Raw genomic sequence first — 16,517 nt, 5'->3', positions numbered from 1 at the left:
CCTCAGTGGTACGTAAGTTGATGGAGAAGATCCTGAGAGGCAGGATTTATGAACATTTGGAAAGGAATAATATGATCAGAAGTAGCCAGCACGGCTTTGTCCGAGGCAGATCATGCCTTACGAGTCTGATTGAGTTTTTTGAAGATGTGACTAGACACTTAGACGGGGGAAGAGCGGTAGGTGTGGTTTATATGGATTTCAGTAAGGCGTTTGATAAGGTGCCCCATGCAAGGCTTATGGAGAAAGTGAAGGGGCATGGGATACAAGGGGACGTTGCTTTGTGGATTCAGAACTGGCTTGCCCACAGAAGGCAAAGAGTGGTTGTAGATGGGTCTTTTTCAGAGTGGAGGTCGGTCACCAGTGGGGTGCCCCAGGGATCTGTTCTGGGACCCTTGCTCTTTGTGATTTTTATAAATGACCTGGATGAGGAAGTGGAAGGATGGGTTGACAAGTTTGCTGATGACACAAAGGTTGGAGGTGTTGTGGATAGTGTAGAGGGATGTCAGCAGTTGCAACGAGACATAGATAAGATGTAAGACTGGGCGGAGAAGTGGCAGATGGACTTCAACCCAGATAAGTGTGTGGTGGTTCATTTTGGCAGGTCGAATAGAAATAATCATAGAATCATCATAGAAACCCTACAGTGCAGAAGGAGGCCATTCGGCCCATCGAGTCTGCACCGACCACAATCCCACCCAGGCCCTACCCCCCACATATTTACCCGCTAATCCCTCTAATTTACACATCTCAGGGGCAATTTTTTAACCTGGCTAATCAACCTAACCCGCACATCTTTGGACTGTGGGAGGAAACCGGAGCACCCGGAGGAAACCCACGCAAACACGAGGAGAATGTGCAAACTCCACACAGACAGTGACCCGAGCCGGGAATCGAACCCGGGACCCTGGAGCTGTGAAGCAGCAGTGCTAACCACTGTGCTACCGGGCCGCCCGAATAGGATGGAAGAATATAATATTAAGGGTAAGACGCTTGGCAGTGTGGAAGAACAGAGGGATCTTGAGGTCCGGGTTCATAGGCCTCAAAGCGGCGTCGCAGGTAGAGGCTGTGGTTAAGAAGGCGTATGGAATACTGGCCTTCATCAATAGAGGAATTGAGTTTAGAAATCGGGAGATAATGCTGCAGCTGTATAGGACCCTGGTCAGACCCCACCTGGAGTACTGTGCCCAGTTCTGGTCGCCTCATTACAGAAAGGATGTGGAAGCCATAGAATGGGTGCAGAGGAGATTTACGAGGATGTTGCCAGGATTAAGTGGTATGCCTTATGAGGATAGGTTGAGAGAGCTAGGTCTATTCTCCTTGGAGAGGCGAAGGATGAGAGGTGACCTGATAGAGGTGTATAAGATGTTGAGAGGTATTGATAGAGTGGATTCTCAGAGGCTTTTACCCAGGGCTGAAATGGTTGTCACGAGAGGCCACAGGTTTAGGGTGCTTGGAGAGTAGGTATAGAGGAGATGTTAGGGGTACGTTTTTCACTCAGAGGGTGGTGGGTGCGTGGAATCGGCTGCCGGTAGTGGTGGTGGAAGCGGATTCGATTGAGTCTTTTAAGAGACTTTTGGATAGGTTCCTGGAGGTTAGTAAGATTGAGGGTTATAGATGAGCCCAGAAGATAAGGAAATTGTTCGGCGCAACTTGTGGGCCGAAGAGCCTGTTTGTGCTGTAGCTTTTCGATGTTCAATGTTCTATTCAAAGTATTCCATGTTTAAAAATAAGTAGATACCCTAAATGTTGCACGCTATCTTCAACATTTTTTTATTTTATCCCATTGAAAATTTATTTCCTTCTCGGAACTCGTTACCCTATTTCCCAGTCAAGACAGCCAGGTATCGTAGCATTTTTGGTAACTGAAACAGGTGGCCAGTTAACATGTACGTAGCTGTGGTGTATTAAATTGTATTATGGTTTGATTGGTACAATGTTGGTTGCGTTGAACGCAGGACAGATTATTGACTTTTTGTTTTCCTATACAGAATGGGACAACAGCTCTCCATGCTGCGGTTTTAGGAGGCAGTGTTAGAACAGTTGGCCTTCTCCTTGATTCTGGAGCAGATCCAAGTTTAAGGAATACGGTAATAAGCACTTACCTTTGCCTTTTATTTCCTGATGTTTGTAAGCCCAGGGTTAGGTATTCAGCTTCACAGAATATTTTTTTCAGGCATTAACTAGCTCATCAAGGCTGCAAAATGGGGTGCAGTAAGACATGCATCCACACTTCAGGCTACCCACTATATTGATGAAATACAACTAGAAAATGCTGGAAATATTTAGGTCAGGCAGCATCTGTGGAGAGAGCAAAGGAGATAACAATTAATGTCTGACCTTTCATCAGTAATGTTAACATTGGTGAAAAGTGGTTGTAAAGTGTTTGTACTGGTTTTGGAGCAGATGTCAGAAACATTTAAAAGGGGGATTTTTAACAAATTCATTCAAGGGAGGTGTGCTTTGCTGGCTAGGCCAGCATTCATTGCCCATCCCTAATTGCCCTTAGGGTCCTGTGTAGATTGCCCCAGTGCTTTGCTTGCTACGTGCTAGCCAGCAGGAAGTCCCCCTTGCCAGCAGTATTTAAAGGGATCACACTAAGAGACGAAGGATGAGAGGTGACCTGATAGAGGTTTACAAGATGTTGAGGGGTCTGGATAGGGTGGACTCTCAGAGGCTATTTCCAAGGGCTGAAATGGTTGCTACGAGAGGACACAGGTTTAAGGTGCTGGGGGGTAGGTACAGGGGGGATGTCAGGGGTAAGTTTTTCACTCAGAGGGTGGTGGGTGAGTGGAATCGGCTGACGTCGGTGGTGGTGGAGGCAAACTCGTTGGGGTCTTTTAAGAGACTTCTGGATGAGTACATGGGATTTAATGGGATTGAGGGCTATAGATAGGCCTAGAGGTGGGGATGTGATCGGCGCAACTTGTGGGCCGAAGGGCCTGTTTGTGCTGTGGCTTTCTATGTTCTATGTTCTATGTTCTATAATCTTACAAATTAATTTCTGGTTTCTCCTTTCAGGCTGATGAACTTCTCAGCAATTTTTTTGTTTGAATCACTCTGGAATGTTCATTTGTGTAAACAGAGAAAGGTTTTGCTCCACCTTTTCTGTTCAACAATATAAAATCCAATACACTTTTACCTCTCCTTAGCTCTGAAGAAGTCATACATACTCGAAACATTAACCCTGTTTCTTTCTCCAGTTTTTCCAGCATTTTCTGTTATTTTTGAACCATTTTCGTGTTGTCTTGTTCCTCGCTGCCTCAGAAATAATTTGACTGCCATCAGGGGTAGCCCTCTTAGGACTGCCATTTTAGGAAGGAGTATCAAGACACTATAGAGTTGGAGCAGCTGTTACAAGGAAGAGGAGGGGGCACTGCGTGAGAGGTCATACTCATAGTGGGTATTCAGAGATCCCTTCTACATTAATTTTACTCAGGGGCAATGTCTTAGTCACAGTTGCTCTACCAAGCAGCCAGTCACCATGCTACATCACCTGTTACAGGCACAACCCCAGTCTCAAACCATAGAATGGACAATACTGCCTGTATCAATCCTGGTCAGCATGGCTCTCAACTTTTACACTGCGGGTTTCTTTCACACTGCCAAACTTCCAGTACGCTGATGTATCAGGGAGGTCACTGAAGCTGTCTGTACCAGGAGGAACACAGTGACACAGGAAGACAGAACATTAGATTTCACTTTAGGCTTTAACTGGGTGCAAGGAGCTCTGAACTTTAGATTGGCTGAAACTTTCCCTGCTGGGACAAGGTTCCATGGCGGGGATGGAGATTGTTTCCTGCCACAGAGGCTACTGGGAATTTGTACTGTATCATGTGATCCTGGCCTCAAAAAAGCATTGGGGGTTTTGCAATACTTTGAGTGGTAGAAACAAAAATATAGAAATATTTACGGCATAAAAGGAAGCCTTTAGCACGTTGTGCTGGCTGAAAAAGAGCTAAGCTGTCTGATCCCACATTCTAGCTTTACGATGGGATTTTCCAGCCACGCTCGCCCCAAAACTGGAAAGTCCCACCCGAGGTCAACGTACCTTTGCATGGTCCGCCCCACACCTGCTACGATTCCCGTGGTGGGCAGGATGGGAAAATTCCTCCTTTAGTACATATCCCTGTAGGTTATGGCACCTCAAGTGCATACACAAATATATTTGCAATGAGTTCCAGACCCTCATCACACTTCTAGATTTTTTCATTCTATACCAATCCTCTGTGCTGCTTTTATTCCAAGCAGGTTGCCAAGTTACATACCGGCTATTAAATAATAGCTTACCCTTTCTAAACATGACTCAATACTCCTGTCATGATGCAAAACAGGCCAACAACGTGAGTAATGAGAAACTTAATTGAACTAACTATTGGCTTGCTTAAATCAATACTCCACTTCCTGGTCCAATCTGGAGAAACTCTACAGTACATCCACGTATGTTTATCATCACCTGCAAGAAAAGGAGTTGGAAGAAAAAGAGGAGAAATATCGACTGACAGTGTCTGTTTGCGTTTTGAAATGTAACAAGTCCAATTGATTCCTCAGGCTCTCTGTAGCCATGTGACCATGTCATGAATCCGTTTCTGGAGATAGACATCTTGTAATATAAGAACATAAGAAATAGGAGCAGGAGTAGGCCATCTGGCCCTTCGAGCCTGCCCCGCCATTCAACAAGATCATGGCTGATCTGAAGCGAATCAGTTCCACTTACCCGTCTGCTCCCCATATCCCCTAATTCCCTTATCGATCAGAAAACTATCTACCCGTGATTTAAACATATTCAACGAGGAAGCCTCCACCACTTCAATGGGCAGAGAATTCCAGAGATTCACTACCCTCTGAGAAAAGAAGTTCCCCCTCAACTCTGTTCTGAACCGGCCCCCCCTTATTTTGAGGCTGTGCCCTCTAGTTCTGGTTTCCCTTCTAAGTGGAAAGAATCTCTCCACCTCTACCCTATCCAGCCCCTTCATTATCTTATATGTCTCTATAAGATCACCCCTCATCCTTCTAAACTCCAACGAGTACAGACCCAATCTGTTTAATCTCTCCTCATAAGCTACACCCCTCATCTCCGGTATCAACCTGGTGAACCTTCTCTGCACTCCCTCCAAGGCCAATATATCCTTTCGCAAATAAGGGGACCAAAACTGCACACAGTACTCCAGTTGCGGCCTCACCAGTGCCTTGTACAGTTGCAGCAAGACCTCCCTGCTTTTATATTCTATCCCCCTCGCGATAAAGGCCAACATTCCATTTGCCTTCTTGATCACCTGCTGCACCTGCAGACTGAGTTTTTGCGATTCGTGCACAAGGACCCCCAGGTCCCTCTGCACAGTCGCACGATGTAATTTTTCTCCATTTAAATAATATTCCAATTTACTATTATTTCTTCCAAAGTGGATAACCTCACATTTGCTAACGTTATATTCCATCTGCCAGATCCTCGCCCACTTGCTCAGCCTATCCAAATCTCTCTGCAGACTTTCCGCGTCCTCCACGCAATTCGCTTTCCCACTCACCTTCGTGTCATCAGCAAACTTGAATACCCTACATTCAGTCCCCTCCTCCAGATCATCTATGTAAATGGTAAACAATTGAGGCCCCAGCACCGATCCCTGCGGCACGCCACTGGTCACCAACTGCCAACCAGAAAAGCATCCATTTATCCCAACTCTCTGCTTCCTGTTATATAGCCAATCCCCAATCCACGCCAACACCTTACCCCTAACTCCGTGTACCCCAATCTTCTGCAGCAACCTTTTGTGAGGCACCTTATCGAACGCCTTCTGGAAATCTAAAAACGCCACATCCACCGGTTCCCCTCTGTCAACCGCACTAGTGACATCTTCATAAAAGTCCAGTAGATTCGTCAAACACGACTTTCCCTTCATGAATCCATGCTGCGTCTGCTTGATCGAACCATTCTTATTCAGGTGCTCTGTTATTTCCTCTTTAATAATGGACTCTAGCATCTTCCCAACTACGGACGTTAAGCTAACCGGCCTGTAGTTACCCGCCTTTTGTCTACTTCCTTTTTTAAACAGGGGCGTAACAGTAGCTGTTTTCCAGTCAGCCGGCACTACCCCAGAGTCCAGCGAATTTTGATAAATTACTACTAACGCATCTGCTATTACCTCAGCCATTTCTTTCAGTACCCTGGGATGCATTCCATCCGGGCCCGGGGACTTGTCTACCTTCAGTCCTATTAGTCTACCAAGCACCACCTCCTTAGTAACAGTAATTGTATTAAGGACCTCCCCTCCCACCAACTCTCGATCTCTAATATTCGGCAAACTATTTGTGTCTTCCACCGTGAAGACCGACACAAAGAACTTATTTAAAGTCTCAGCCATTTCCTCGTTTTCCACTATTAAATCCCCCCTCTCATCTTCCAAGGGTCCAACATTCACTCTAGCCACTCTATTCCTTTTTATATACTTGTAAAAACTTTTACTATCATTTTTTATATTTTGAGCTAGTTTAGTTTCATAATCTATCTTTCCTTTCTTAATCGCTTTCTTAGTCGTTCTTTGTTTTTCTTTAAAGCTTTCCCAATCCACTAATTCTCCACTATTTTTGGCCACTCTGTACGCATCTGATTTTATTTTAATACTCTCCTTTATTTCCTTCGTTATCCACGTCCGGTTATCCTTTTTCTTACAGTCCTTCTTTATCACCGGAATATATTTTTGCTGAGTACTTAAAAAAATCTCCTTAAAAATCCTCCACTGTTCCTCAGCTGTCCTACCTACCAGTCTGCTCACCCAGTCTACATTAGCCAATTCCACCCTCATCCTATCGTACTCCCCTCTGTTCAAGCAGAGGACATTGGTTTGGGACCCTACTTTCTCACCCTCCATCTGTATCAGAAACTCCACCATATTATGATCACTCATCCCAAGAGGATCCTTCACAAGAAGATCCTTAATCCTACCTGTCTCATTGCACAGAACCAGATCCAAGATAGCTCGCTCTAATCAGTTCAAAGAACAAAGAAAATTACAGCACAGGAACAGGCCCTTCGGCCCTCCAAGCCTGCACCAACCATGCTGCCCGACTTAACTAAAACCCCCTACCTTACCCTACCAGGGACCGTATCCCGTTATTCCCATCCTATTCATGTATTTGTCAAGACGCCCCTTAAAAGCCACTATCATATCTGCTTCCACTACCTCCCCCGGCAGTGAGTTCCGGGCACCCACCACCCTGTGTAAAAAACCTGCCTCGAACATCTCCTTTAAACCTTGCCCCTCGCACCTTAAACCTGTGCCCCCTAGTAATTGACTCTTCCATCCTGGGAAAAAGCTTCTAACTATCCAGTCTGTCCATGCCCCTCAATCTTGTAGACTTCTATTAGGTCGCACCTCAACCTCCGTTGTTCCAGTGAGAATAAACCAAGTTTCTCCAACCTCTCCTCATAGCTAATGCCCTCCATACCAGGCAACATCTTGGTAAATCTTTTCTGTATCCTCTCCAAAGCCTCCACATCCTTTTGGCAGTGTGGCGACCAGAATTGAACACTATATTCCAAGTGCGGCCTAAGGTTCTATAAAGTTGTAACATGACTTGCCAATTTCTAAACTCAATGCCCCAGCCAATGAAGGCAAGCATGCCATATGCCTTCTTGACTACCTTCTCCACCTGCGTTGCCACTTTGTGACCTGTGTATCTGTACACCCAGATCCCTCTGCCTAACAATATTCTTAAGCGTTCTGCCATTTACTATATATTTACTATCTGTATTAGACTTTCCAAAATGCATTACCTTACATTTATCCGGATTAAACTCCATCTGCCATCTCTCCGCCCAAGTCTCCAACCGATCTATATCCTGCTGATTCCTCTGATGGTCCTCATCGCTATCCGCAAATCCACCAACCTCTGTGTCGTCCGAAAACTTACTAATCAAACCAGTTATATTTTCCTCCAAATCATTTATATATAGTTCAATAAAAGTCTTTCATAGAAAGGAACTGTCGTAACCCCCACATGGTCCATGGGGAAATCACTGATTGATTTCCTGTGGGGTTCCTTGAGTATGAGTTCCCCTGGTAACAGCCAGTGGCCTGCCCAGCTGGAACTCATTTTCTGAGCCTTTTATAAGGCAGGCCTAGGACTGGGCCTACTGAGCTGTAGTCCCAGGGACTGTGTACACACCACAGTAGTGGTTTTACTTCGCATTCTGAAATAACTGCAAGTTATATTATGAAGTTATCCTGGACCCTGACTTTATTTGATTTGGGCATTACTACAAACGTAAGATGCGTCACTCCAGGTGTGATTCTGTTAACCCACTAGGAAGCTTTTATTAAAACAAAATTTATTTAACAGTTAAAATATAACAAAAAGAATTAGCATAACTTTTACTAATTGAAATACTTAAACATCACAAGATATAATTCTTAACAGTTATCTATTGCCATAGTTCCAAGTTAAGCAGTATCCCCACACATACATTCTTCTTCAGATTCAGTTAGCACAAAACATAGCTCACATGTATGCTAGGTGAGCCTTTTAACACCTCAAGAGAGAGATCCAGAAAGCCACATGTCTTCAAACTCCCATACAGCTACCTCCAGAGAAAAAGCCAACTTCAAACAGCAGAACTTCAGAGAAAGAGACCTATTTTCTGGCAGATACCTGTCTCTAATCTTGAGATAAAAAGAGCTGCTTCTTGCTACAACTCCCAAACAGCAACTAAGCTTGTGAACCTAGCCCTGCCCTGACAAGCCACATGACTTTTCCTGTTAATCAACTTAACCGTGCCCCACTTGAAAAACCTCAGGAGAAAATACTAAAAGATTGGCATTCACCCAGATTATAAACAAACATTCCAGCAATTAGGCCCAATTATGTTTCTTTGCATACAGCACCTATGCTAAGGCTGAATTTAATTTGCAATTTGGTCTATCTGACAAAATTTTCCAGAGCACCTCATGTATTACCGCATGGTTTTTCTCACACTCCATTACTGAATGGGCTTTCCGCAGCCTTATTCATTACTATGATATTCATGTTTTCACACATTCCTAAACTCATCATTATCAAATTTCTTCCCCCCCCCACCCCCCCACTGTCTGTGAGGAACTTTGCCAGTGGCCCCATTCCTGTCCTTATCCATTTTTCCATGATCGGATCCAGGATTACTCTTTTCTTTACTACGTACAACGGTTGATTGACCAAATCTACAAAGTGCAAAATGAATATATTGTTTGCTTTATCCCAGATCTTAAGTTCTATGGCGAAAGGTAGAGTTACTATGTGTCGTGAAGGTGTCCTTCTGTACTTCCTACAAACCTCACAGTGAGCACACTCTTACCCCTGCATCCTTTAATAAATTTTGCATCTCCAAGGAGATGGATGCGCAAATTGCTGATGCAGTTTCAATACAATGAGCTTTTCATCAGCTGAAGTCACATTTCTGGATGCTGATAACACTTCCTTAACCTCTTTACCCAAAAAATTAACTTTCGTTAACAGAATACAATAGTGTCCCGACTGTGTGAATTGTAAATCCATTTTTCCAAAACTGTTGCCTCATTTTCCATATCCAGTTTCGTGTGCTTTCTGCATTGATAGTCTACTAAGAAGCAAAGGTATCTCACTTGACATCACATCTGTGCTAATAAAATGATTCACTCCTGCAATATTGCAAGGGATCACCACTCTTTTCAGTGACTTCAGGGTATTATCATCCCCAAACCTGAAACTTGTGGAACTTTCAAATTCTTTAACCTTGTTCCCATTTTCAGCTTTTAAAGAGCCCTGGTAACAGTTCAACCACAGTACCACACAAGGTAGATGTGCAGCCACTGTCCAATGCAGCACAATTAAAGGACTCTGCAAGCAAAACTCTCATTACAGGAGTAAAGCTTCTTGCTAATAAGACAGTGCCTTCTTTCTGGTCACTACCTCATTCCTCTTCCAATTCTTCCATGTCATGTGTAGCTTCAAACACTATTAGATCGTTTTGGATAGTTGAAAGCATAATGAAATTTAGAGTCACACCAGAAAAATCATACCCTGGGCATTTCCAGGGTTCATGTTCCTGTTACCATTCTCCACATCCTTCCTCCTGCTATAGGTATCAAAGGGTTTTTTGTCCTAGTAATTTCTGGGTCCCAATCTTTTGCCATACTCTTGAAGCCTGCTTGTGCCTGTCCGATCTCACCATCCTGTTAAGTGTATCTTCCACATTGTTTAATCACTGACTGACCCATTTGTGTCATAAAAGCCATAGGGATAGAATGTTTCCCGAAAAGATTTTTTAGGGCCGCTGACATTTGATCAAGGTATTTTTATCTGCAAACTTAACTCCCATCAAAACTAGGAACCTATCCATATTTGTAACTTTAGCACAGTCCAGTAACTTAAATGCCAACACAGACTGTGGAAATTCCAGGCAGTGTTTTTGCAGCTTTTATATAGTCTACTTAATTCCATCACATATTCTTCAATAGAAATATCCTCTGATTTCTGAAATCTATCAAATTCTGACCAGGCTTCATATGCACTTAAGTCATCCTTTTGATAAATCTTATCCATAAAGTTTAATAAATTGTCCAGACCTTCTTCCAAGTTCAAATGTTCCAACTCCAATTTGGAAAATACTTTGTCTGATTTTACTTCTATATGGTAAAGAAAGATCCAAGGCCATACCTGGTTTCCTTTTCCCCAAAGTAGTTACCATAGTCCACATGATGACTTCACTTCTCTATTGGGCAGAGTTCAGTTTCTGAAAATAATGGTGGATAGTCATAATCTGACACTTTTACTCTGGGTTCCACTATTTTGTTGTCGCCTACTCACTCCTGTATTGAGTTAGAATTCAAGTGAAGTCTTTTTTTTGTCAAAAAAGTCATAACTCACAGCCCTTTACTTGGAACCAACAACCATTCTCTGCTACCAGTGTTTGAGCCTCTCAGTTGCTGTTCAGTAAAGGAGACACGCTTTCTGCTTCTTCATAAAATACCTTTATTTCTTTGATCCAACTCCACACACAATTCTCCACCAACCATCCAGTGCCACCTGTCACATTCCATGCCCATTGGGCACTGCAGGGGCTGGGGTGCATTGTAGACCCCAATAATCACATTATGATTTGTTGTTTTAAGTTTCCTTTGCACTTCTGTTCTGTTTGGGCTGTTCCCTCCTTTTGGGGAGCTGCCCCTTTTCCTTTATTCCTGAATTAATTTGAGTTGGTTTATTTGGTTTGCCCTAAAAGAGGCTCAGTGCCACCTGTGGCCCCTTTATATATCAGTGACTTCCATTGAATAATTGACATCAAATTAAGACTTAATTGGAAGGTCTGTTAACCAATTCCTAACAATTGTAGTGATTACCTGCTGTCTAATTTGTCTTGTTCAACCATTGGATATCTCTTTAAGCAAGCCCTTCAAGATCATTATGGGGAGACAGTGACGTTGTGGTATTTCTTTCGATACCAATCAAGTAAACAAACTCAAATTAACTTAGGGATTTCTTTCGATACCAATCAAGTATTTCTTTCGACACCAATCAAGTAAACGAACTCAAATTAACTTAGGGACAAAGTAAAAGGGGCGGCTCCCCAAAAGGAAGGGGGTGTGATGTTGTGGTATTGTTGCTGGACTAGTAATCCAGAGATCCAGGGTAATGCTTTGGGGACCACGGTTCGAATCCCACCACAACAGATGGTGAAATTGGAATTCAAATTCTAATGACTACGAAACCATTGTCGATTGTTATAAGAACCCAAATGGTTCACTGAAGGAAATCTGTTGTCCTTACCTGGTCTGACCTATATGTGACTCCATATCCACAGCAATGTGATTGACTCTTAACTGCCCTGAGGGATGGGCAATAAATGCTGGCCCAGCCAGCGATGCCCACATCTCATGAACCAAAATAAAAAGAGCAATATAGGGGCTCTGACATTTGTAAACGTGTTGTAGAATGAACAAAACCAGAACAAAGACTGTTCACAAATCATTCAAGAAATATGGGATATTCAATGCACTTGATGACACAGATCATTATTTGTGGGATGAAATGATGACATGATTGTTGATGAAGATAATGTTGATGATCCTAATTAAGAAGCAGATTGGGACATGTTATTTGATTCTGAAGATGAGGAGAAGGGTGATTTTTATGACTTTAAAAAACATTCACTGCATGCCATGGCGTTAAGTAGTACTTTTCCTTGCACTCTGGAGATAACTGAATGAAATTGTATGAATTTGTATATATGGCTTTTGTTTTTGAATGTTATAAATTTGATTTATTTAGTGTACACAATTAATGTCTGTCTCCATGGAAGTTATTTATTTATAAATAAAAATGCTTTTTGGCTCCTTTTGTGCTGCTTTTGGGGGTAGAGTTGACAAGAACAGTCTCCAATCCTAGCAACTGGCGTACTGGCCTTCATTAATCGAGGGATTGAGTTTAGGAGTCGGGAGATAATGCTGCAGCTTTATAGGACCCTGGTTAGACCCCACTTGGAGTACTGCGCGCAGTTCTGGTCACCTCATTACAGGAAAGATGTTGAAGCCATTGAAAGGGTGCAGAGGAGATTTACAAGGATGTTGCCTGGATTGGGGGGCATGCCTTATGAGGATAGGTTGAGGGAGCTTGGTCTCTTCTCCCTGGAGAGACGAAGGATGAGAGGTGACCTGATAGAGGTTTACAAGATGTTGAGAGGTCTGGATAGGGTAGACTCTCAGAGGCTATTTCCAAGGGCTGAAATGGTTGCTACGAGAGGACACAGGTTTAAGGTGCTGGGGGGTAGGTACAGAGGAGATGTCAGGGGTAAGTTTTTCACTCAGAGGGTGGTGGGTGAGTGGAATCGGCTGACGTCGGTGGTGGTGGAGGCAAACTCGTTGGGGTCTTTTAAGAGACTTCTGGATGAGTACATGGGATTTAATGGGATTGAGGGCTATAGATAGGCCTAGAGGTGGGGATGTGATCGGCGCAACTTGTGGGCCGAAGGGCCTGTTTGTGCTGTGGCTTTCTATGTTCTATGTTCTATGTTAACTCTGTGAAGTAATTAAAGAGGAGATAGCAGGGCATCTGGATAGAAATGGTTCGATCAATCAGACGCAGCATGGATTCATGAGGGGAAAGTCGTGCTTGACGAACATGTTGGATTTTTATGAAGATGTGACGAGGGCGGTTGATGGAGGAGAACCGGTGGATGCGGTGTTTTTGGATTTCCAAAAGGCGTTTGATAAGGTGCCCCATAAAAGGCTGCTGAAGAAGATTAGGGCACACGGAGTTGGGGGTAGTGTGTTAAAGTGGATTGGGGACTGGCTATCCGACAGGAAGCAAAGAGTCGGAATAAATGGGTGTTTTTCCGGTTGGAGGAAGGTAACTAGTGGCGTGCCGCAGGGATCGGTACTCGGGCCGCAACTGTTTACCATTTATATAGATGATCTGGAGGAGGGGACGGAGTGTAGGGTAACGAAGTTTGCAGACGACACAAAGATAAGTGGAAAAGTGAATCGTGTGGAGAACGGAGAAGATCTGCAGAGAGATTTGGACAGGCTGAGTGAGTGGGCGAGGATATGGCAAATGGAGTATAACGTTGATAAATGCGAGGTTATACACTTTGGAGGAAATAATAACAAATGGGATTGCTATCTCAATGGAAACAAATTAAAACATGCTACCGTGCAAAGGGACCTGGGGGTCCTTGTGCATGAGACGCAAAAGCCCAGTCTGCAGGTACAACAGGTGATCAAGAAGGCAAATGGGATGTTGGCCTATATTGCGAGGGGGATAGAATATAAAAGCAGGGATGTCTTGATGCACCTGTACAGGGCATTGGTGAGGCCGCAGCTGGAATACTGTGTGCAGTATTGGTCCCCTTATATGAGGAAGGATATATTGGCATTGGAGGGAGTGCAGAGAAGGTTCACCAGGTTGATACCGGAGATGAGGGGTTTGGATTATGAGGAGAGGCTGAGGAGATTGGGTTTGTACTCGTTGGAGTTTAGAAGGATGAGGGGGGATCTTGTGGAGACTTATAAGATAATGCGGGGGCTGGATAGGGTGGAGGCGGAGAGATTCTTTCCACTTAGTAAGGAAGTTAAAACTAGAGGACACAGCCTCAAAATAAAGGGGGGTCGGTTTAAGACAGAGTTGAGGAGGAACTTCTTCTCCCAGAGGGTGGTGAATCTCTGGAATTCTCTGCCCACTGAGGTGGTGGAGGCTACCTCGCTGAATATGTTTAAAGCGCGGATGGATGGATTCCTGAGCGGTAAGGGAATTAAGGGTTATGGGGATCAGGCGGGTAAGTGGTACTGATCCACGTCAGATCAGCCATGATCTTATTGAATGGCGGGGCAGGCTCGAGGGGCTAGATGGCCTACTCCTGCTCCTATTTCTTATGTTCTTATGTTCTTAATGGGAGAGGGTGGATTTCAGCCTCTTGAAAATATTACTCTTAAGTCTATTCCCTACTTTTTCTGACTAAAGATAACTCGACTTTGACATGAGTATACACAGTAGGTAGAAATAGTTCAGTAGAAATATTTCACATTATGAAATAAGCATTTAGTTAATTGTTTTCAAGGGGTTATTGGATACATACTGGAAGGGGAAACATTTGCAGGCCTGTTAGGAGTAAAACTATTTAAGAGCCAGCATCGGCACAGTGAGTCAAATGGCCTTCTCTGCGTTATGTGATTCTACATGCCATGTGGTAAACAACTGCTTGAAATATTAACTGCTTGTCAGGTGGATGAAAGTAAAGGGCTGAAGGGGGTTAGTAACAGTAAATGTTACTGGAACTATCTGGTCGTATGGAGGGTAAGCACTGACATGAACTGCCCTGTTTCCATATAATATTACTGCATATTGCCAGTGTTGTCTTCTGCATGTGATCTTCCACAACACCTGGCCACATCATGGGAAAATATGTTCCACTGAAATATCATAGAAACCTCAATTTGCACTTTGTATTTCAGACAGAAGAATTACCAGCAGATCTAACAAGGAATGATCGTCTGATCCAACAGCTTCAGTCAAAACAAAGAAGGGCAGAAAGCTGAAGACGTGCAACACACTAGGCACAAGGTCCATTCTGACAAACACACAGTAGTGAGAATTGTAATGGCATCTGCTTCCGACCAGGGACACAATTCAGTTGAGTGATCATAAGAATGTTATGTAAAAATTAGTGAGCCATATAAAGGGTTGTTGTGAATCCCTTTTTTATTTTATTCTAATTAAAAGTAAAAATTAGGTTTCATAAGTCTTGTTACTGGTGCCCAATTGTTTTTGGCATTTGATTCATTAAGAATGGATGGATGGAATTTCTTACTTGCTGTTGGTGACTAAATTGTAAACTTGAGAATGAAGAATGCATTTACACTTTTGCTAGAAATAGCAAACTATTCCTTCATGTCTCTTGCGAATGGTTAATGTTTTGCCATAAAACAATTTTTTTATCAAAATCCATTCTATTATTAATAAATGACAGTGTTGAAATATTGATTTATCATTTCACTAGAAAACATGCTATGCAACTTTCTGAGGATCATCCTGCACAACTGCATGTGGGAGATGGGTCGCTTGTACTGAACCAAATAATAATTTTTAAGTTAATATTGTTTTATTAAACCATAACTAAACTGAAATGTTACCAGTATTTATTTGACTGTTTTATCGGAAAATCCAAATTTTTTTGACAAATTACCGTGGGAGTATTAGGGTATCAGGGTCATCTGAGGTCTCAGGAGGTCATCCCTGCCCTTTGCAAGTTGCTCCAGGACCAGATCGTGGTTAATCTGACTGCCACCTCAATTTTATTTTCTTTTTTGCCAGTTCCGCACCAAAATCCTTGACTACCTTGTTAAGCAATAATCTGTTAACTCAGCCTTGTATATATTCAATGACCCAGCCTCCAATGCTTTCTTTGGAAAATAATTCCACAGACTGCTGACCCTCTGGAGAAAAAAAAATCTCATCTCAGTCTTAAATGGGAGACTGCAAGATGTGGCGAAATCAGCATAGGACCTGCTGTTAGGCATATTGTCACTACTTGACAGTATAAGGTATTGTTTCACCTGCACAAACCTCTACCAGTATCAGAATCATAAGACTCCAAAGTCTCTTAAGAACATAAGAAATAGCAGTGGCAGTCACTTCAGCTTGCTAAACCTTTCAATAAGATCATGATTGATCTACAATTCCTGTGGCAGGTGGGAAATTCCGCCCCTAGCGTTCTCACCAATGAATATATTCAAATAAACATCTCTTGCCTTTGAATCAGAGAGTTCAACAAATTCACAATCCTCTGAGTAAAGAAATTTCTACTTAACTCAATCCTTGGAGCAGAAACATGTTTATGCTTTTAAACCAATACAGAGTGGGCCCAGGAGAACAGTCTTTGCACTTGAACAAGTAGAACCCCAGGCTCTATCAATATTGGATCTGGGGTCTCATTTTAGTAAGACTGGCTGTGAATGTCTACCATATATCCCAAGGCAGCTCACCAATGGTCCTCAGATTGATCCTAATCCTGTCTAGGG

General features: G+C 43.1%; 1 protein-coding gene across 1 annotated transcript in view; it reads left to right on the top strand.

Moving 5' to 3' along the window:
- Positions 1-15,035, top strand: part of ankrd29 (ankyrin repeat domain 29) — a 90,664-nt gene extending 75,629 nt beyond the window's left edge. Inside the window, exons 9-10 of the mRNA XM_078216984.1 lie at positions 1,989-2,087; positions 14,952-15,035. Of these exons, the coding sequence (XP_078073110.1) occupies positions 1,989-2,087; positions 14,952-15,035 (183 nt within the window). The remainder of the gene's footprint in view (positions 1-1,988; positions 2,088-14,951) is intronic.
- Positions 15,036-16,517: the final 1,482 nt, after the last annotated feature.

The sequence above is a fragment of the Mustelus asterias genome, chromosome 7, assembly GCF_964213995.1.
Source record: "Mustelus asterias chromosome 7, sMusAst1.hap1.1, whole genome shotgun sequence".
Taxonomy (NCBI): domain Eukaryota; kingdom Metazoa; phylum Chordata; class Chondrichthyes; order Carcharhiniformes; family Triakidae; genus Mustelus; species Mustelus asterias.
This window is presented reverse-complemented; position numbering and strand designations above follow the sequence as displayed.